Source organism: Poecilia mexicana, unplaced genomic scaffold (genome assembly GCF_051168715.1).
Source record: "Poecilia mexicana isolate PSO_F unplaced genomic scaffold, ASM5116871v1 scaffold_16, whole genome shotgun sequence".
In the NCBI taxonomy this organism is placed as follows: Eukaryota; Metazoa; Chordata; class Actinopteri; order Cyprinodontiformes; family Poeciliidae; genus Poecilia; species Poecilia mexicana.
Window position 1 is genome coordinate 19438498 of NW_028263385.1, and position 22002 is coordinate 19460499.

Here is a 22002-nt window from a genome sequence, read left to right on the forward strand (position 1 = left end):
ATATGTGGTGGAAGAGATAATTATGCTCGCTGTTTAGCTTGAATCATCTGCTGCTTGTGTGTCCAATTTCCAAATTTACATTTTTGTCCGCCTTACGTAATAGCCACTGGCAGCCAGCACTGGAACAGCGCTGCGCTGGCCGCTGCAGCAGAGTGCCTGCACAGTTCAGTCTGCAGCTCATCCTGTTGATCACAGCTGGTGAACGAGACGCGTCCTACTCTGACCTGGGCGTGTTAGAGATGTCGCATGATTAAACTTTAGACCTGGCTAGCTTAAAAACAGAAAATAATACCAGAGGGAGTGTTGCAAAGTTGCTACCGCTGCGGCTGGCTGCAGGAATGCTGTTGCTTACTTTTGAGCTTTTTCTTGCCCCTTTTTTCTCCCCCCCCCCTTTTTTTTGCGTTTCTCTGCTAGTCTGCTGTCCCTTGCACGGTAATTGTTTTGCACATTTGGGCTTATTCTTATAAATCCACTGCAAGACTGAGTGTATGGGGATTAGCAGGTAGCATTTGCCCGAACAGCTTCGCAATAGCGATTACTTAAAATGAAAATGAGAGCGGGGCGGTTCTAATTCAGCTCGTGGTGTATGAGTGTGTATGGAGCTAAATTGAGGCCATAAAGTTTGTTCATTAAAAAAAAAAAAAAAAATCAAAATTTAAAAATAATTGTTAAACTAAAAAAGGAAAACTGAAAGTTAAAAACTCCTTATTAGTTTTTAACTATAAGGACTCTTTCTTTCTGCTCTGGGAAGCTGAAGCAGTCAGATTGATTGGTATTCTGCTTTATTTTGAGACCTTGAGAAATGTCCACCACTGCTCAAATTTGACAGTATTATACATGTGCCACAGAGATTTGTGTTGTGTGTTTACATAAGCAGCTTATATCAGTGAAGCATGTTATTTTTCAAATGTACTCACATTAACAGAATATAAGACTGACATGACACTGTCATAAACATGAAATAACACCCGTCATGAACATGAAGGAGTCTTTATGAATGTTGTCATGAAGTGTCATTCAGTAAATAATGACACTTTTAATGCAAAGTTACTTTAAAAGTTGCCTTGAAAGTCCATTAAAAGTGCCAACTTTGTATTAAAGTGTCATTGTTTACAAAATAATGCAAAGTTGGGACTTTTAGTGGACTTTCAAGGCAACTTTTAAATCAACTTTGCCTTAAAAATGTCATTATTTACCAAATGACACTTCATGACAACTGTCATAGACATTCATGAAGACCCCCTCATGTTTATGACAGATGCTATGTCATGTTTATGACAGTGTCATGTCAGTCTTATGCACACCCCTTCAAATAAAGTGTTAGCAAACGATGTTTTAAAGACGTTTTCAGTTGCCACACTTCCTGAATGCAACAGCTGGGAATATTTTGCAGTCACTGTGTTGAGCTGGACTGACGACCTGACCAGGGTGCGCCGCATGTCGCCCGTTGACCTTCCCTGGCGACCCCTCTAGGGATAAGCATGTTGTATAATGGATGGTTGCAGTGTTGAGCTGTCCGTCATAATTTAACACCCACATGGAGCCTTCTGAGGTCTCACCCCCACATTGAACAGGGCCAGATGTTTGGAAAATAAATAAATAAATAAATCTGAAGGTGGAAAAAAACTAATCTGAAAAGAAATTCTAAGCGTTTTTGTTGGTGTTTGTTTGTTTCATTATTTTTTGTTTCAAATTTATTTTTCATTTTGAAATCATTATTTTTCAGTTTCCAAGTTCGTTGGATTTTTTTAGTGTCCATTTTAAAACTTTATGACCTCAATTTAACTCCATACTCTTGTGCGTGGGCTTGGTCATTTCCTGTGGTACGCCCATCCTGTGTGAGGTATGTGATTTTTCCTGCTTTTCCCTGTACTCTATTTTAAACTAAAACTTTCAAAAATGGTATATAACGGATAACAAATGTTCCTGTGCAGATGGAACCACAACTGTCGTCTTTTTAAGTAAAACCAGTAGCAGTCTTTTGTTTTTATTGAAAGCATTCTTTCTCCAACAGCGCAGCTGACCTCATCCTTCTACTTGTTTGGTTCCAGCTCTTCAAAGCAAAGCAGGACACTTATAAGGTAAAACTAAAAAAAAGAAACATTTTTAGTTTATAAGCAGCGTAAATTTGGCTTCAAATTGCAGCTACTAAGACAGCAGTGTGAACTAGTGTAATCACAGGATACTACTGTTCATTACTTTTTTCCCTTGTGGTAAGAGTAATAAGAATTTACAACACTGATGAAACATTTTCTTGCATTGTAAAGTTTATGTATGCATTCTGTTGGAGTCCATTGAAAAGTTCATGCATATGTTACTGCAGTCTCACTTACATGGGTTGAGTCTGGGAAATACTTGAAAATAAGCCAACTGCACCCTGAGCTTTTTATTGTCATGGCTTAGCTTTAAAACCAGGGTGTGGTATCGTTCTTCCGCAATCGAAAATACTGCAGACTGAAGGCTGAGATAAATCCAGGCCACCCTTTCATTTTGACATTATTTATACCAAGTATTAGTGGAGTTTTTATATATGTGTTAATTGAGTGATATGTAAGGCAGCGATCAAAAGAATCGTCTCGGGCTTTCTTCACTCATTTTTATGAGTGTGTGTTTATACAAAACCTCATAAATCAATTCCAAATAAACATAATTAACTCCTTATTCACCAAGCTCCATTTGAGAAAATTCAGAGAAACCTAGGGAATTCATTTTGCTTACTTAAAACTAAACCTGAAAACACATTTTATGCAGATAAACTAGTAAATCGGTCCTTAGGGGTGCTCTTATGCTTCTGTGCAAACTTTGCACAGAAGCAAATTTACTATTTTACAAAATTTGTAAATTTACTATTTTGCACAGAAGCAAAATATTCTTTTTCTTTTTGGTTACAACTGTACTGCTTGGTCAATGTCCACATCACAGCACTGTGCGGATGTCAAAACAACCTATGCACACCCATAAAGCTTATCAAGAAATAGACAGTTGGTGTCCTAATACTGCTTTTACTTAATTAGTTGATTAAGTAAAATGTTTGGGTCTGTTTGTGCAGACCCAAACAGACAAGGATGAAAACCAAACTTGTCATTGAAGTATAACTTTTAATGAGGATACAGCAGCGATGGACAGCAGCTGTCAATCATAATGACTGGCAGCCCTCGATGTAATCGTGGATTTGCAGCAAACACTTTTTACAAGGTAAGAAGATTAACATTCATGTACTTAATAAGGAAGCATGATTGAAAAGATATCAAATATTGTCTTATGTAAAAGGTACGCGTCTAGTAGCCAGGGAGAAAATGCCCCACCATTATATTGTCTAATGTGTGGAAAAAAACTGGTTAGCATCTAATGTTGTGTTTGTTTTTAAGTTTATGACCTAGAGATATAAATCATTCGCCGTGAATTCAGGCAAACACAGCAATTTGATCAACACATCAGGAGGGAGGCTGGGCGGGTCGGTTTCTAAGCTAGCTGTTTTATTCGATTGTAAATACTGTCGTCTACGAGCCTCAGCTCGGTGTGTTATGCCTTCAGACATTAACTTGACTTGAACAAGAAGTAACAATACTGGCAAAAAGAAGTTAGGAAAACAGCTTCAGTCGCTCTGTTCAATACTCCCATCCCTCATTCCCAAAGTCCATCGTGACAGTGACATAATTGCAAAGGGTCATAAACTCATCTCACTTAGACACTCACCCCCATGGAGATGCAATAGCAAGCACTGATCAGTTGTGTTTCTTAGCTTTGCACATGTGTGATTCATTTGCAAAGTGGACATGGAATCGGCTGCTGTCCTCTCTGCTCTGGTTGTTTGCTGGCAGATGATTTTGCGAGACTAACTGCAGCACGTAGGAAACTGCAGAGGCTCACGGCAGCACTATCTTCTCACTCAGTTACAGCAGAGCGACTGGTGCCTTCACATGTCGCCACAAAGTCTACAAAAATACACTAAAAATGCACTAGATTTCTCGCTAATCACTGTTTAAGTCACTAAATATAGCAACAAAGTTGTTAATTTTCCAACACCCCCTCTTAACTTCACCCACTCATACCCACGCTTGACTGTGCTGTTTAAGTTATTGTGACATCTGTTCTGTGTGGTAAGATGTCCTGGAAATGATCTGAAAGTGTAACTAACACTCCTGCAAAAGCACAACCCCACCCATGACAAACTTTACATAATTCCACAAAAGTGGGCCCTGCCAAGAGACACTAATAGTAATGGAAATAAATAATTCCTGTTGTCTCTGTTTGCAAAAATAATTATATAATGTCTATATTTTGTAGGGGAAATCATTTCATAAGCACAATATAATTGTAGCATCAAATTTTAAATGGTTCTCAGTCATTTTGTGATATTCTGAATGTGATTTAATATTTTACTCATGGTAACAACTGGTGTTACTTTTCAGACTTTTCAGTGAATCAAATATAATATTTCTAATTGTTGTCTTTACATAGGTTTCAACATTGAAGAGCAATTAGACCAACCAACACGCCAAAGGAATGGAAAAAGATAGAAAGATGATCATTTTCTTTTTATTTTTGGCTGGTAAATTGTTTACCATATTGTCATTTCAAGTTTCTTGATGTTCATCATTCATTTAATTCTTAACCTCCACTATTATATCCACTTAAGGTATTTGCAGCCCTGTGCTCGGAGACTAGTGGACGGCCGATGTTGTAAAGTCCATTGACGCTCTGGTGGGCTCCTGTGTTGTGCTGCCCTGTACACTCAGTCATCCTGGGACTTACCTGTCCACCTCCAGACTCAGGGGCATCTGGCATCGTAAGGACAAATGGAAAGAGAACTTCTACCATGAGGACAGCACAAAGATCCTGGACAGCTTTAAGGGCCGAACCAAGTTGCTGGGAAACCTGGGTCAGAACAACTGCACCTTAGAAATAGTTCAAGTTAAAGATCATGACAACGGCCCTTTCTGCTTCCGCGTTGAACTTGTACGAAAAGACAACAACGAACCCACTAAGGAAAAGTTCTCCTTTGTTGAGAAATGTGCTGATATCAAAATGATCCGTATGTAAATACTCCACATGCTGTATATCAATGCTGCTCGTTTGTTTCACCCATTTTTACATTAACTGCTCCCTGTATTTGTTGTTCACAGATGACGTACCTAAACCCAAACTGGGTCCAATAAAGACGGCCAATCCAGGCAAACCCTACACCCTCACCTGCTCTGTTCACCACACCTGCCCCTCGCATCGCCCTCAGATTAAATGGAGTCGGGAAAATAAGGATGATGAAATCACTGAAGTTCATAAACCCATTCATTCGGGGATCTGGGAGGCAGAATCCATCCTGTCCTTCGTTCCTGAGGAAAAGGATGACGAATCAGAGCTCATCTGCACAGCAACATTTAATGGAGGAATGAAATCAGAGGAAAAGTTCACACTTAATGTAAAACGTGAGACAAACTTTGGTTTGCTTTTTAAATCGTTCCCACTTGTTGCTGTTTGCCATAAAAAATGAATGGCTTACATTTGGTTTGCAGGCATAGAAAACTACAACCACATCATCATTCCTGCTGTTGCAGTCGCTGCCACTGCTGTGATCTTTGGACTCTTCTGTGTTTTGATGGTGAAGAAATACAAGTGAGTAACAAAGTACCAAACTCATTTTCATTAACAGTGAACCTGTTACAGATGTCTAATATTTTAACAAATAAAACACATTCAAGAGCTTCAAAGTCAAGATGGCAGGTATAAAAAAGACAACTTGCTCACAGTCACAGCTACATTTAACTACATTATTATAATACACTTTTCTAACATTAGCATGTGGAGCAGGATGTCTATACTGTCTCGCAAGTGAGAAAATAGTCACTGTGCAATCAATGTCTTTCCCTCTGCGACACAATTGAGTATAATTATTCTTATCTCAATGACATTGGAGTTGTAATTCACTAAGTAACATTTTTTAATTTCTTTACTTCTCTAAGCACAGAACTGAATTTCAGGGAATAATTCTTTATTTTCGCTGTGGATTTCAAATAGACTTGTGAGTTGTTATTTTGGCAGTAAAAGAGAAATTCTTTTTTTGACCTTAGGCAACATTTCTCCAAAACAATTTGCATAGTTTCTGTTCTTCTTTAACTTTCCCAGAAGGTCTATTTGGAACTAAGTTTTGGAACTGTCTGTGGCTTCGCAATAACATTATTTATAAGCCAAAACACTTTTTTTTTTTTTTACATTCCACATAAACTCATTTAATTTGTCTTCGCAGGAGATGCTACAGAAATGAGTCTGGGGTGAATATTTGACATTTAAGAAACTTTTAAAGGTAAAAGTTTGTTGGTGTGTGTTTTTTCTTTTAATTTGAAAATCTATTATATGAATCATCAGGCCCTGTGATGCAAACTCCTATGGTGGACAGAAAGATAACAAACCTCTCTTCCTATCACCAAAGAGGTACCTACTTCAGACTGAATTAGATTTATAAAATAATTTTCTGTGAAATGTTTCTAATTGTTACTTCTGCTGTTGTGGTGGGACCATAAAGCCAACCAAATCCCTGCAAATAAATACAGGTACTATACTTTTTTCAGTCAATTATTCAATGCAGTTACATTTATTCTACTTTTTTAACCAACAAATATCCTGATTATGCTTATTTTTCACAGGATCTTGATGACAATGATGACGACACTGCAGACCTGAACATCTAAATAGTTAAGATGTTTCCCAGTGTAAGACTTGGTGATCACTGTAAATTTTCAACACCTTTTGTTTTAACTCTTTGGTGACTTAAGGAACTTTACGCACATATATACAGATTAAAGTTTTAAAGTTTTTACAGCTATGCTAGTATGGGTTACATTTATCTCTTTAACTGTTGGGTCTTTCCTGTACCAATAAACATGAAAAGCTCTGTGTGCTGCACAGTGATTATTTGTGAAAATCATACATATCTATCCATCCATCCATCCATCCATCCATCCATCCATCCATCCATCTGTGAACTCTTCACTTTATGTTTCATCTATTCCTCCCAAATTAAAATCAGAAAGACTGAATATTAATCAGAAAATCACTGATGGTTTTTCTGCATCAGTTTTAGTTACAAGCAGTGACACAGTACAGCTGAGACATCAAGTCCCCAAACCGAAATCTACACACAGCTGCAAAGCTTCTTGTGTTGTTAGGTTTCTCTGAAGACATTTTAGTAAAACCTGCTGAAGACATTCTTCTTTCAAACAAGTTTTACCTTAACAGGTTTTTAAGTACCATTGATTTATATCAATTAACTGTTTTGGTCTTTTTTAATAACGTTTTAGCTGAATGTTTTAATTTCTATTTTGTATCTTTATGGAGCACGTTATGATTTTTAATCTGTGAAAGATGCCTCACAAATAAAAATAGCTTTCTTATTTACAAAATACCGACACACTTTTTGGTGTGCTCATGTTTGTGTCCTTTCCGTCTGAAAACCATTTGATTATTACTCCTCAACTTCACCTTTATGAGCTAATTTTTGTAAATCTATGACAGAGTCCCTCAACACAGTAAAGTGGATGGTTGTTGTGTCACAGAATAATGGTAACGGTTCTAATGGTAAGAATACAAGTGCAAGGAGATTATATGCTTTATTTTTATTTTTTTTTCTTCGAAGTAGACTGTGACTCTCAGATGATCTTGGGATCGACCGACTCAGATTTGAAAAGGGTTGGCAGAAGAAATGATTGTTTTTCTTCATTTTTATTTGATTTCTTCAGGGCTACCATGCTGTAATGGTAGCCAGGAATACTAATTCACCAGTGAGTGGACATTAAATGGGCTCCATAAATAAATTTATCCAAAGGTCTACAGCAGAGGCTGTCTCTTTGAAAAAGTTAGCAATGTCATATTTTTCAAGTGGAGAAATAAGTGTGAAACTGACAAATCCAGCTAAAGAGAAATGTCTGTCAATAAGGGTGTCTGTCTGCTTAATTTGAAGACTTAAAAAGATTAAAATCAAGACGTGTAAATCCTTATGAGCAATGATCTGGCCTCCGCTGTTAATGAAGATTAGTTTAAAATTAGTAATGAGCAATAAACCCTTGAATAGACTTGCAGAATGAGCATAAAGATTTTATGTATTAAAAAATAAGAGTGAACTATTGTGTGCAAAAAATAAGGTTTGGTGCAAATAACACAACCAGTGTGTTCAAAGACCAAATCGTACTGCTTATTGGCAAGAAATGCCTTAAAAGTACCACAGATCTCCATGTCTATGGTAAAGCCAGTCTGATATCATTTTGCATATTTGAAAATAGAAATATTGCATGTGTTTCTCCTATTTTTTTGTACAACTCAAACGAAAGACTTTAATTTGTCATCTCCGATAAATTATTTTAGTAAATGTGTTATTTACTTCAGCTGCCTTTTTAACTTCAGAAAAAGCAGAACTGAAAATCAGTTCCTTAATCTTGTCATGTGGGTGGGTTAAATCTGAGGGAAGAACACGAAGCGATAAGGGTAAAACCTGTAGAGCGTAGATAAGAAAATCAAGATGGCTGAAGCAGATCACTAGTATAAAGGAGAAACTTTAAAATGTACTCTGTTCAGTTGCTTGTTAATACAAACAACAAATCAGGCAATCACACTGAAGGTACTTTTCACATTTGGTTATCTAGATATGGTTAGGACATTTGGTTTAGTTTAAAGTCAGAATCAGAATGGGGAACAAAGAGGATTTTCTTCCCACATAGGCTGGTCTTATTAGGTCGGAAACTACTGATCTACTCAAAGTTTTACAAACAGTTATTGCTCCAAATGGGGAAAAAAAAGCTGACATCAGAGAAGAATAGGCAGACTAGTTGAGTATGATTGTATGGAAAGATTACCTCCATCCACTCCTTGTTCTAACCGAGGTTGGTGGACTGTCACCTGTGAACTCACGATACACTGAATCTTGAAGCAGCTCGGCTACAGCAGCAGGAGCAAAAGGTGCTAGCGGATCAATGCTGCTGCTGAAGAGCTGCCAGAGCTTTTCACATTATTTATCTAGATCACTGACGTTGCCTTGCAAACCATTTCCCTATTACAGAAAAAAGGTAGCTACTGAACCAAAATATGGGCTTTGACTGTTTTATCATGACTCAGGTCTTAGTGACCCCATTTAAGTTGGTCACAATTACAGCTGGAAGTCCTTTGGTATGTCAGCTTTGCTCATCTACAGTCTTACATTTTGCCCAATATTCTTTACAAAATCACTCAAGCTCAGTCAGATTGCACCACTGCAGCTAACAGTTGTTTGTCATGGGTCTTAATTGAATAAGCAGCTTCAGACTGTTTCTATTAGTAGATCTGTTGGATCTACAGAGGCAGACAGAGTGGGAACTGAACCGGCAACCAACTCCTACCAACATCACCACCACCGTCCCGTAATCCTGTTTGAATTAAAATATACAACACTTGCTCAGTTTTATTGCTACGCAGTCATGCAACTCTAATTCAGGAGTCAAAAGTACTTTGGTGAATTAGCCAAGCATGAAATGCATTAGTGATATTTAGGGGATGTGTGCTTCTCATTGTTGTCATGGCTAAAAATCAACAGTGAGACAGGAAAACCCAGCTTCTATTTTAATGCTTTATATAAAAAAAGAAAAATCAGGCCTTAAGTTCATGCTAGAGCAGACTTGACCTTCAGGCATGAGCTGAGGAAGCGTAGCCATGACCTGAACTCATCATTGTTCCATTATAACATCACAGCCTGTGTAGGAGTCATGATGTTTTATATGAAAATGCCACAACAGAGACTCAAGATGATCCACACCAAATGTCCAAAATGTCTCGGTCTAAGTCTAAGCCAGTCGTTATCCAGAACCAGGTATTTTTAAACACGCTCTTTTCTGCAAGGTAACTTATAATAAAGACAGCCTTGTAAATAATTATTTCAGTATTTATTTTTAGCTGGTATTCAGTCACACAGAAACTGTTCACAACAATCTGGGATCACAACTTTACCGTGTCTCACACTTTACACATTCAAATGAAAAATATTCAAATGAAAAAGGTTTTCATAGTGAGTCAACAGATGTGATTAGGTTTTATCTAGAGTGCTGTCTATTGTTTGCCTTTTTGCATTTTCTTTTTGTGTTATCTTCTAGTTGAAGCATGAACACACAGCTGTGTCTCATACAAATAAACGGGGGGGAAATTGCAACATTTTCTCTCATGGCAGCAGATTGGTTCCTTCCAAGTGTGAACTGAAAGCATTGTCTCACCAATTTATAAGCAGCTTGAATGATGTGACCCTGTTTTTATTCAACTGGGGCTGAGATCAGGACAGCGCCTCTCTTATCAGGTAAGACTGAAAACTCTACATGCTACTTAAATATGGGTTCAGATAATGTAAAGGCAATGTAAATTCTAATGGATATGGATTTGTTTTTCTAAGCATGGCTTAGAAATCACAAGATATTATGATATGGTACTGAATTTTAATTTTAATTATCCTTCTAGTCGTAGTAATAAGATTTGTGCCTGAAGTTATTCAAGAGATAATTTCTTACCATGGTATGGTTGAATTGTGAAGGATAACCAAGTTGAGATGCAGTAATATGGACATTTTATTGATTTTACAACTTCAGAAATTCTTAATTTATTTATTCATTCTTTTTACTTTTTTTGACAACCAAAAAATTCTTTATTCACCTTTTGAAAAACGAGAAATACTTACAGAATTAAAATTTTACAGCGCATCATTACTTTGTCGTTTTGAACATTTTGTTTTGGGGGAATACAACAAGACAATTTTTCAAATTTAACACAATGAAAAGTTTAAAGGCTGTTTAGCTCTCCTATTCACCTGTATAACACTTGAGAACTAATTCACAGATTTTGTAAACAATTTTCAATTTTTTTTCAAATATTTTCTTGCACTGTAAAAGTTCGACTTGCATTCAGTGATTATCCACTGCAAACTATGAGTCTAGTGATGTTAGTATAGCGGTGTCACTTCTATTCCTGGTAAGAATGAGAAATAATTAGAAAATAGTGAAGATTTTGTTATGGTTTGGCTGTAAAACTGTGGTCTGTTATCTTTCTTTTGCAATTGAAAATACTGCAGACCAAAGGCTGAGATAAATGCAAGATGCTATTTCGGTTTCACTGTACATTATTCACGCCAAGGGCTATAGGGGTTTCCTGATATTCATTTAGTAATATGTAGGAGGGTTATCAAAAAGGACATTGGCTCAAAAGATTTGTCAAGGGCAGATAAACCTGTTGAGGGTTGATTTTACTTACTTAAGAATTTGAAGACATCATGCTACACAGAACAACAATTTAGTGACTCTGCCTGTTTTTCTGTTTGCAAAAACAATTAATTTTTATATTTTGTAGGGTAATAGCTTGATTCAGCCCTACACCATTGTGGATAACATCACCAAATTTGGTGTATGGTAACCAGTCAATTTTGTGTTCTTCTAGACTCAATTTAAATTATTAACCATAGCATCTGTTGTGTAATCGAGGCCTTTCAGTGTTAAAAAAAAATGCACAAATTATTTTTTCTAATTGTTTTGCTTGCATAGATTTCAACACTGAGGATCATTTTAGAACACTAACACTTGAACAAGATGGAAAAAGTTAGGAGGCTCATTTTCATTTTGCTTTTGGTTGGTAAGTTAACACACATTCATTTCCCCTCTCTTGATATTCATCATTCATTTCATTCTTAACCTCCTCTGTTGTATCCATTTAAGGTATTTGCAGCCCTGCGCTTGGAGAAAAGTGGACGGCCTCTGTTGTAAAATCTCTTGAAGCCGTAGTCGGCTCCTGTGTTGTGCTGCCCTGTTCATTCAACTATCCTGGCACATTACTCCCTACCTCCAGACTGAGAGGCATCTGGCATCGTATTAAGAAAGACGAAGAGATTGTGTACAGCGAGGATAACACAAAGGTCTTAGATAGTTTTAAGGGTCGAACAAACATGTTAGGAAAACTGGGTGATAAGAACTGCACCTTGGAAATAACAGACGTTAAAGATCATGACAACGGTCCATTCTGCTTCCGAATCGAGCTTGTTAAAACTCATGACAACAAAGAAACCACTGAAAAGTACTCCTTTGTTGATGAATGTGCTGAGTTAAAGATGCAGAGTATGTAATCTTCTTTATAAATCAATACTATAGTGCAATAGACCAATTTAGGCCTTAGCCAATAACTCATTTTTCTTTTTATAGGAGATCCTCCAGAACCTGAACTTTTTCAGTCAAACACAGCTGTTCAAGGAAAACCTTACGCCATCACCTGTTCAGTCCGTCATACCTGCCCATCACATGTTCCTGTGTTCACATGGAGTCGAGGAAGTAAAGATGACGTTATCCATATTCAAAAGCCCGTTCTCTCAGGGATCTGGGAGACACAGTCCATCATGGTGTTTATTCCTGAGGAAAAGGATGACCACACTCAAATCACCTGCACAGCAGCATTTAATGGAGGAAAAGTAAAATCCAGATCTATTCAACTCAATGTAAAACGTGAGATCTAATTTTGTCTGTCCCTATCTTTGAATAGTTCAAAATACACACCGGATGTGGTTAATTAGCATTTTTCATCATCACATGACATGCGTCTGATTTAATTTCTATTTGCAGGTATTGGAAACATTTATCACATCATCATTCCAGTCGCAGTGGCCATTGGCACGGCTGTGATCTTCGGAGTCATCTGCACTGCTGTGATGAAAAAGTACAAGTAGGTTTACAGATATTGACTATTTAAATGGATCCGCTGAGTAAAAACCTGCAAATGATTCTTTTCTCGGTGCTGTTCTTGTTTAACCTCCTTTTGTTTTCTTAAGGAATCGCATTGCAGAGCTTCAAAGTCGTGAAGGAAGGTAAAATGATTTAAAATATTGTACTACAAAATAAAAACATATAATGTCATCACATTAAAAATAAATATTAATCAAATTGTCTGGGACATTTAGCATGTTCAACAGGCTGTCCAGGATGTCTCGCAGGTGAGATTTGATTTATTTCAATGAGACTTTTCATTTGTTTCACCTAAATAAATATTTGACTTTTTTGGGACTTTTTCAGGTTCCATTCCAGTGGCCAGTGACTTTGTGGTCATAATCCAGTGTAAGAAACTTGAGCAAATGATGACCAGCACGTAGATGTTCACATTTTAATTTTCATTTATATCCATGAGAATGATTTTTGCTTTAGGAGTCATGCCTTGTTTTTAATTATTACTACCATTGAACTTTAAATCAGCGAAAATTATTTGTTGTGCTTTTTCTATCAAAATTGTACAAAAATGAACTTATTCCATTTTCATAAAGTTGTGTAGGCTATTATTTTTATTCCGGCAAACCTGGCCAGACCATTCAGTATTTTGTTATATTTTAGTGAATAAAATATAACTGCAATAAATAACGCAGTTCATATTCTGTTTTACCTGAATATTTTGTGTGCAAGTAGCCACTTCTAACATAAAATAAACACAACTGAACTCCAGTCGTTCAACTCCAAAAGCTCCAAGTATGACAGAGTGTGTCAGAAAACATAACCAGTGTCAACGTGAGAAATAAGGCGGCTTTGACGGTGTGCTCTGCCTCGTCTGCACTCTGATCATATTTCTGTCGTTGTAAATACAATATTCCACTTTTTTTTGGTTGTTGTGGTAGGTACCCAGTGCACAGCTATGTTCATTGTTAAAATTATATGCAAATATCATTTAGACATGATGATAATAATAATCTACCTGTTTGTAGTGATGTAGACATATAGTTTTCTAGGATTAGACGAAGCAAAACCACTATCAAAAGTTCAAAATGACCAAATATGTCTGTAAATAATGCAAAAATGCCAGAGTATAAAATAAACTCACAGAGAGCCCATTTGGTTAAGATTTGAACTGATTTAATATATTTTTGTTGAGAAAGTGATGTTGAGGAATGCTTAGCAACAGTTTTAAAATATTGTGCTTCCATCCATGACTCCAGAGTAAATATGTAAATATCTCATCACATTTGTCACTGTTCTCTCATTCATAAAGACTTCTTTATGTTCATGACAGGTATTATGTCATGTTTATGACAGTGTCATGTCAGTCTTATGGATACCCCTTCAAATAAAGTGTTACCAAAATTTCTTTCAAGTCATCTTTGATATATAAAGCATTTTTATAACAACTTAAAGTAACTACTTACTTAACTGTGCTATAAAATGGCACTATGTGCGTGGAAAATACATAATACTGCCCTCTTAACTGTAGAAAGTCTATAAATAGGTTATTCTTAGTAGGATACAATATTTAAGAAAATATTTGTTAAAAATGAACAGCAAGTAGTTGTATCTACTATTTTGATTCGTGCATAAATATGCATAATATTTTTCTATTTTGTAAAAAAAAAACTACTTTTCAAGGCGTTTCAGAACAGCTGCATGATCTTTCACTGCAGCAGTTTTCTTGAAATTCATCTGTAGACCTTTACCATTTGTAGCTGCCATGTGGCACAGATAAAGCGTGAAAGGCTCAAAACGGTTCAGCCAGAAATTCACACAGGAAGCCTGTCAAGCATGTCCCTGAGAGAACAGCTGCATGTGTGAGGTCAAACACAGAAGGGTGTCATTACCCCTACTGTTGAGGGAATTATGAAGTTAGATTTTTCTTTATTGTAGGAGCTCAAAAGTTGTGAGGAGGTGTGGTGTGTTTTTAATCCTGTCTTTCAGAACTTAAAATAAAATGAGATTATAATAAAGGTGGAATATCTGCATTTTCTATAAACTGCTTTAAACTTTCACACCCACTTAAAGATCCGTGACAGCATTGGCAACCTCTTCTGGTCCGAAAGCACTTTTGCAATCCAGTGAATTTGCTGGAAACACTAACTTTAAGTTAATAAAAAGAAAGCAGTCTCAATATTGGTCATGAAGGGTTAAATTCAGATAAAAATTAAATGAATGAGACAAAATTAGTATTTTTTAGCATTAGTTCACTCCCATGAGAGCTCACTTCTCAGGGCCATGCAGAGAGCTTTGGAGGGGCAGGGTCTTAAAGTTAAAAAGGGGCACATTCAGCAAGATCTTAAAACACAAAATAGCAAGAACCCACATTAATGAAGAATGTAAAGTTTTATCGAATCATATTGTATCATCCTCATCATGTGGGGAAAACATAAAAATGTAGTCTATGTTTTCCCATATGTGTAAGGTTGCTGTTTCTGCTGCTGACGGTGTGGACTGTGTTGATCTGAGACTGAAGTTGTTAAACAAAATCTAAAACTTTAGCATCCATTCACTGAGAATGATAATGCTATTAAATTTTATTTGATGTGTTCAGCAGAGATTAAATAAAAGAAAAATAAATTGTACATTTAGGATATAATTAGGACGTTTGCTTTGTAAAAGTGCAAAGAATAATCTAGATAGTTTGATTTTTGTGTTACAATGGCTACAATATGGTGTAATATTTGTGTTTGAGCTGGGTTTGTTCACGAATACATGTTGGGAATAAATAATTCTGTGTTTTCCTTCTATCTTTGTTAGTTGCTAAGCCAAAGCTAAGCGAAACCTACAGGAAATGACATGGTAGGAAATGCAAATGAGAGCTTTGAGGAAATGACACACTAGGGAATGCCCTCTTTGGGGCGTAGCTTAGACAGAGGCCAACGAAAGAAGTTACCAACTGTTGCCTGTCACCATTTTGTCCGCTAGCTCTCAGAAATTTAATTGAGAGCACAAAAAACAGAGAATATTGAATAAATAGATCTATACAGCTAGACTCCTGATCAATATCTTAATTCAGAGAAATGTGTTACAGCTAGTTTCATCTTACACTGCTGAATAACAATCACTTTTTTAAAGTAAGCTTTAAAATGAAAGAATAAATAACTGCAACAGAGTTGGTAATTTATTATAAATGAGATTTAAACATACGGCATACTGCATTTCTATAAAGTTTGAGAAAGTTTACCAATAAAAAGCAGAACATAAAGGGTTCAAAAATGAGATCAGCAATGAGTAGCCCAACTTCTGTTGCTGCTCACATAAAAATAAAGTTTTTAAACATGTTGCAAGTGTTTCCAGTAAGCTGATGAGGATGTTACTATACATAAATAAAAAACATGCCTTCAGAAAGGGCATGACTCTACCCCCACCCCCGCGGTTTGTGGAGGGGTGGACGCAGGGGCGCTGCCAGGAATCTTGGGCCCCCTGACAAAAAACTTAAATTGGGGCCCCTTCACGCAGCTGCTGTTGCAATTTCTTGAGTCTATCTAACCCATCGAAATCGTCACAATTTCAAAGGCTTGCAACTGCCTTGCTTTCTTTGGTCCAATACTGATAACTAGTACAATATTTACTGCTCATGAATTTTACATATAAGAGTAAAATTCAGTATGCACACAGTCTGCATACAGTATGCAAGTAGGTTGCTTAATTTTTTTCTATTACTTTTAGATTACTGAAATGTCTCTCCCCATGAGCAACAGTCATAGGCAACATGCAAAATATCCATGAAGCAATCCAAGACTTCTCAAAAAATGCTATGTAGTTGCATTTTCTTCAAGCTGCAGAACATATCTTTAATTTAAAAAAAACATGTTTTCTCCATATTTGTTAAAGCTGTCATCATGTCGTGACAGTTTGTTATGAGACAAATGATCTGTGAAAACAATCAATCTCCTCCACCTCCTTCGTGAACTACTATTACTGGTTAAAGTAATGCACCGTTCTGACCAAAACAACCAATCAAAACCAGTAGGACACTCTTAGCACTGTCAATCAACCCCATTCACTCACTGCTAAATGTGCTAATGGTGGAGAAACAACTTATTGTTACAGGAAAATCGTTTATCTGCTATCATTGGTATCTATGCTTACTAGACTAAGCATTTACAACAGGCTATGCTAGCTGCAGAATAGCACAGAGCCAGGGGGAGGAAGGATGAGCCACATGAGATCGTGATTGACAGCACTAAACCTCTCCTGTTACTGACTAGCTGTTTTTCGAGAGCACTGGGGGAAAGCAGAGGAAAAAGATTTTTCACAGATTACCTCTCATACCATAATGTCACAACATAATGACAGTTTTAACAAATATGTGGAAAAAATATATTTATATAAAAGTTACATACTGCAGCTTTAATTTCACTTAGGAGAGGGCAGATAAGGAGGGACGTGGGTTAGAGCTGCTGCTGACTGAATCATCTGTTGTTAAGTGGTAAAAGGTACAGGGACAAGTTAAATACATATATGAATATGTTGGTAACTTAATTCCTTAATTCATTAAATGCTAGAGTGTGAGGGACCAGACTCAGACGAAGACAAAAAATGTTCAAAGTAGAAAAAGGTTTCCATTTAATTCTTCAAAAAAAAAAAAATCATTAACAAAGCATAAAGATTTAAAGCTAGAATAAATCAAAAGATAAATAGCAAATTTGGATCCAAATTAACTGAGGTCAACTGAACTCTAAGTGAACACAAAACAAAAACTGACCTACCAAACAAAGAACAAAGGCTGCTTAAATAGGAGTGGAGTAACCTAAATCTATCACTTGAGGGAGGTCTGACCTAACAAAAGAACAAATAAATACAAAATTAACTAAAGCATTCTATAAACAAATAAAGCAAACTAACTTTAACTTAGCACAAACAATAAGTGAATATTTAAGTGACAAAATTAAATAAAAATCAACTTGAAGTCTGCCCCTTCAGTCTTTCAGTAATTGGTAGATGGTTTGCCCCAGGTTCCTCCACCAGCTGGTTCCTATAAGCGGCACCCCAAACAAAAACACAAGGATAAATGATCCATTCAGACAGACATTAACTAAAGTGTGCACCCATTAGAAAATATATGTCTAAATGAAATAGCCAACTTAAACAAACTATAAACTATACTAATAAAGAAATAAATACTAACATGATGTGGTGGTGGCAGGAGCATCCACCACATCGTGAAATGGAGGCAATCAGTAGTCTGTAGCTGAGCTAACAATGCTGAATGGTTGATAATCTCATACAGTCTACTCGCCTCTCGGAGAAAAACTGAGCTATAAATTGACACTCTTGCCTTTTTCTCTTTCTCCTTCTCTCTCTTTTTTTTTGAACACCTGATTTTATAACTGTTCTTAGCAGCATATTAACAACCACAATCGTTCGTGTCTTCCACTGACTGCTGCTAACAGCGTCAAGGTGAAGCGCTCCAAGCAAGAACGAACCATGTAATGCTGGGGGATGGGGGTTCAGGGGAAATAAGGATGTATATTTTTTGGGTTGAGGGTGGGAACATTAAATTTTTATTGCTAAAAACAATCTTCGATAATACAATATGATTAAATTTGTAATTGACAGGGCCCCAATTTTTTTTTATTTTATTTCTATGAACAATAAATAAATAAATAAATTGTAGAGGGCCCCTGTTGGTCAGGGCCCCTAGACATGTCATCACTTTTCCACCCTTTTTGCTCCTGTCTTTGTTTTTTTTGTTTTTTGTTTATTCGTTTTTTTGTTTGTTTTTCTTTTTTTTTTTTTTGATTTTAGTACTTTTGAGCTAATAAGGATCCACCAGTACACATTGCAAATACTTGAAATTCTTCACCTGATCTTAAGATTTTGATCAAGACAGTAGAAATGAGAGGCATGGTAAATAAGTAGTGAGACAGAACTACTTGAGCTCATGCATGCAAAGCACAACCCACACGACAAAGTCCTCTTTCTCATTTGCTTTTAAGATGAGAACTTAGTCAGGAGGAAACAAAAAAAGGGGAACAGAAAGAAACTATAGAAAGCTTTATTAAAGATGGGTACCAGTCTTTTTACAGCCTTGGAACATTTTAACTGCAAAGAAATTAAAATTAAACTAAATTTGGTTGACTTTAAATGGTACAAAGATTTTGTTTTTATCTTTAATGATAAGTTGCTTCAATGAGTAATACTACTGCATCTCATTTGTTTCTTTCAGATACCTTTACATCAAGATGTTTTGGTTTAAACATTTGCTCCTGCACCTCTGGTTTTTGGGTACTTTGGTTTTCTTCTTTTGAACGGCGTAATATTACATACCATCTGAAATTTGATGCAACTGATTAATTTTTACTTCCATAATTTTGACTTATAACTACTTTTCTCAAAGTTATTGTATCAGTAGTTTTGTTCTTTAGGGGTTATTTTTACCTCCAAGAGTCGTCTACAGTAGAAGGAGGGACCGGGTCGGTTGGCATAACAAAAATAATTTCTTGCATTTCCAGCTGATGCCAGTAGTTGATAGTGTATTTTATGATGCATTAGTGTCCACTTCAGTGGTCTGTGTGCCTTTATAACATGAAAATCCACAAAAAGCACAAGAAAACGGCATTTGCTGTCCACTGTAGTGACCACTATGAAAGGGTTAAATGTTGCCCTTCTTTGTTCGTCTCAGGTCCAGTTGGTTGACTTCACAGCAGATGCACTCATTTGTTTTATTTATCAACTTTCAAGAGTAGCGTAACAGAACTTCATACATCAAAACATGTCTGGAAAAACAACTTCTTGATTAAGCAAAATAAATCTCACAATTATTCACATCCCTTGCAGATATTTCCATTGCAGCAAGAAACTTGTTTTTGTCTCTCATTTCTTAGTAAAATTGATGTTTAGGTAAAAATAATGTACGTTTAACTTTTCCTTTCACTCTTTCACCAGTACTTTAAATATCTACATTGATTAACATAATTCTCTTTGTATCTTTATAAATCGTGCACAAGAACCTCAAATGAGCATCATTGATGCTCCTAGGGTGGGAAATCAGAGCAGGGTTACATGTAAAGTGCAACATACATGTTCTTCTGCTCCTCCTGTCCTGGCTCTGAGTGGCATTCCTGGAACAGACCGCACCGTGGACTCCTTGTTGTCAGACGGCATTTGGGAAAGAACGATAGAACGAACTTGGAATGTGGAAGAAGACCACAAGAAGGTGGAGTGCACTGTGAGATATCCTGGTGGACAAAGTGCCAAAAGTGAGCTCCTCCTGCAGGTTGAATGTGAGTATGAATATACACGTTGTGGTTTAAATTGATTAGATTTTTAAGTTTTCTTTACAAGTAAACATTTTCAATCGTTTTTGCTTAGGTCCATTTGAAACAATCAAAATGGTAGAACCTCCAGGAGAGCTGACAGAGGGAGTGGCAAAGAGTGTAATTTGTTCTGTGTCCTACAAGTGCAAGACAAATACGCCAACAATTGAGTGGAACTTTTCGGACATGCTGTATTTACCGAAGCACAAAAAAATATCCAGTAATACGTATACCACTGAGTCCAATCTTACGTTTATTGGCTCCCTTGAAGACAACGGAAAACCTCTGACCTGCACTGCACATTTTGTGTCTGGAGAAACCTCAGACTCCTCACTTCTTCAGATAAAAAGTCAGTTTTTACATCTAACACTCATTGTTTACTGCTGTAGTTTAAATTAAAATTCAGAGAACCAGGAAGATTTACAGCTTCAATTGCAGCACAAAATGTTTTATAAACAAAAATGTTTATAAAACAATTATCTCTTTTTACATCAAACTTCAACATTTTTGATAATATTTGTCAAGAGCTGTTGGTTTTACATTTTTTTTTTGCACGGTTCATAGAGTACAATACAAGCACATAAAGTTTATTAAGCAATAATGAACCAATTTAATATTTTTCTTTACAGGATTGTAATGTCTACGGCAACATTTAATAAACAGTCTGAGCATCAATGTGGATATGCTTTCTCTTCTTCTGCTGTCAAGTTTCAATTTATAGTTCACATTTATAATCATGTTATTCTCGCTTTTCGTTTCAATGGCAAATTTTTACTTTTCATTTAAGGAAGAAATAAACAATAATCAATCAATACTGCCTCATTTCTGTATTCTCTGCCATGAAATTAGGCGGATAAAGGAGAGTCACGCACAGAGGCACATTATAAGGGGGAAAAGTGATGACAATTCTAGGGGCCCTGACCAACAGGGGGCCCTCCACAATTTAATTATTTACTTTTTGTTCATAGAAATTAAAAAAAAAAATGCGGCCCTGTCAATTACAAAATTAATCATGTTGTATTTTCAAAGATTGTTTTTAGCAGTAAAAATTTTATGTTCCCACTCCGAGATCAAAAAACACACATCCATATTTGCTCTGCCTGAACAACCGAGTGTTTGTACTTTAGAAACGCAGTCTGCAGAAAACCCCCTTCTCATTGAACTCTGACCAGACCTGCTTCTGCTTTTTGTTTCTTTTTTAAACATGTAACAGTCATAATTTTATGTTAGTTAGCTGGAATTTGAGGAATTCAGATGCTGAAAATTTAGAAACATTTATTTTGAGCACAGTTAAGACATTTATACATATAAAATATTAAGCTCTTCATTATTTATTGGAATTAGTTATTTGTAAGTGGCCATTCTTGACACAAGAGCGTGGTATGTTTTCTGTGTTTATGTCAGGTTTCAAACAGTGTTTCATCTAAAAAGCTGCCTTGTGCAAACATCTTTCTGCTGGATTATGGCATGTTTGGCATTATGCTGCAGTCCAAATCATTGGTACCATATTTCCGCTGATGTTTGTGTGATGTTTTGTGAGCTCCAAATGCTAATGGCTGAATCTTTTCTAGCAGTTGAGATTCTGCAGTAACTTCTACTCACAGCCGCTCATCTCCAGCCCAGATCCAGTGCGAACCGCCTGGTAGTAACGTTAAGGTGAAGCAGAGAGCTAACAGTGAGCCGGCGGTACCGAGGCTTTGAGCTGTGTCATGGTGACAGTTGTGGTGTTGGTTTTCATAGAATATCTGATTCTGACCCACAGCAGTGGGACCGACTCAGGCTGCCTGTAGCGAACCAGGCTTTTAGTCCAGCACTGGGACAGAATGATGAAATTAAAGTCTGAAGTTTTCTCTGCAGCAGTGGCAGCGCCAGGGGGGGCTACGGGGTGCTATAGCTCCCCCTGTAAAAGTCATAGCACCTATAGACACGAATATGTAGACGCCTCATGGAGCACTGAGTCGTATGTAACAGCGTCCGCCATCTTCTATGTGGCA

The 22002-nt window shown here is 36.6% G+C and overlaps 2 protein-coding genes and 1 pseudogene across 3 annotated transcripts in view; all 3 read left to right on the forward strand.

The window, feature by feature from the left end:
• Nucleotides 1-1998: 1998 nt before the first annotated feature.
• On the forward strand, nucleotides 1999-6889 carry LOC106905515 (myelin-associated glycoprotein-like; annotated as a pseudogene). The gene is made up of 9 exons (XR_015765656.1): nucleotides 1999-2081; nucleotides 4462-4552; nucleotides 4640-5035; nucleotides 5127-5426; nucleotides 5514-5613; nucleotides 6245-6269; nucleotides 6364-6429; nucleotides 6521-6548; nucleotides 6642-6889. The product of XR_015765656.1 is annotated as a myelin-associated glycoprotein-like (transcript).
• The window catches only part of LOC148155064 (uncharacterized), a 34794-nt gene continuing 14812 nt past the window's right edge, over nucleotides 2021-22002 (forward strand). Inside the window, exon 1 of the mRNA XM_088014064.1 lies at nucleotides 2021-2081. The gene's annotated coding sequence lies outside the window, so the exon portion shown is untranslated. The remainder of the gene's footprint in view (nucleotides 2082-22002) is intronic.
• Nucleotides 6982-17849, forward strand: LOC106905514 (myeloid cell surface antigen CD33-like). The gene is made up of 8 exons (XM_088014083.1): nucleotides 6982-10306; nucleotides 11538-11625; nucleotides 11709-12104; nucleotides 12189-12485; nucleotides 12603-12702; nucleotides 12809-12844; nucleotides 12938-12970; nucleotides 13050-17849. The coding sequence occupies exons 2-8, from the start codon at nucleotides 11583-11585 to the stop codon at nucleotides 13069-13071; spliced, it is 927 nt and encodes a 308-aa protein (XP_087870209.1). The 5' UTR covers nucleotides 6982-10306; nucleotides 11538-11582; the 3' UTR covers nucleotides 13072-17849.

Coding starts and splice junctions, on each gene's coding strand:
- LOC106905514 (XM_088014083.1), top strand. CDS start 11,583: ATGGAAAAAGTTAGGAGGCTCATTTTCATTTTGCTTTTGGTTG. Junction 11,626..11,708: donor TTTCATTTTGCTTTTGGTTG/GTAAGTTAACAC, acceptor TATCCATTTAAG/GTATTTGCAGCCCTGCGCTT. Junction 12,971..13,049: donor CTGTCCAGGATGTCTCGCAG/GTGAGATTTGAT, acceptor GGACTTTTTCAG/GTTCCATTCCAGTGGCCAGT.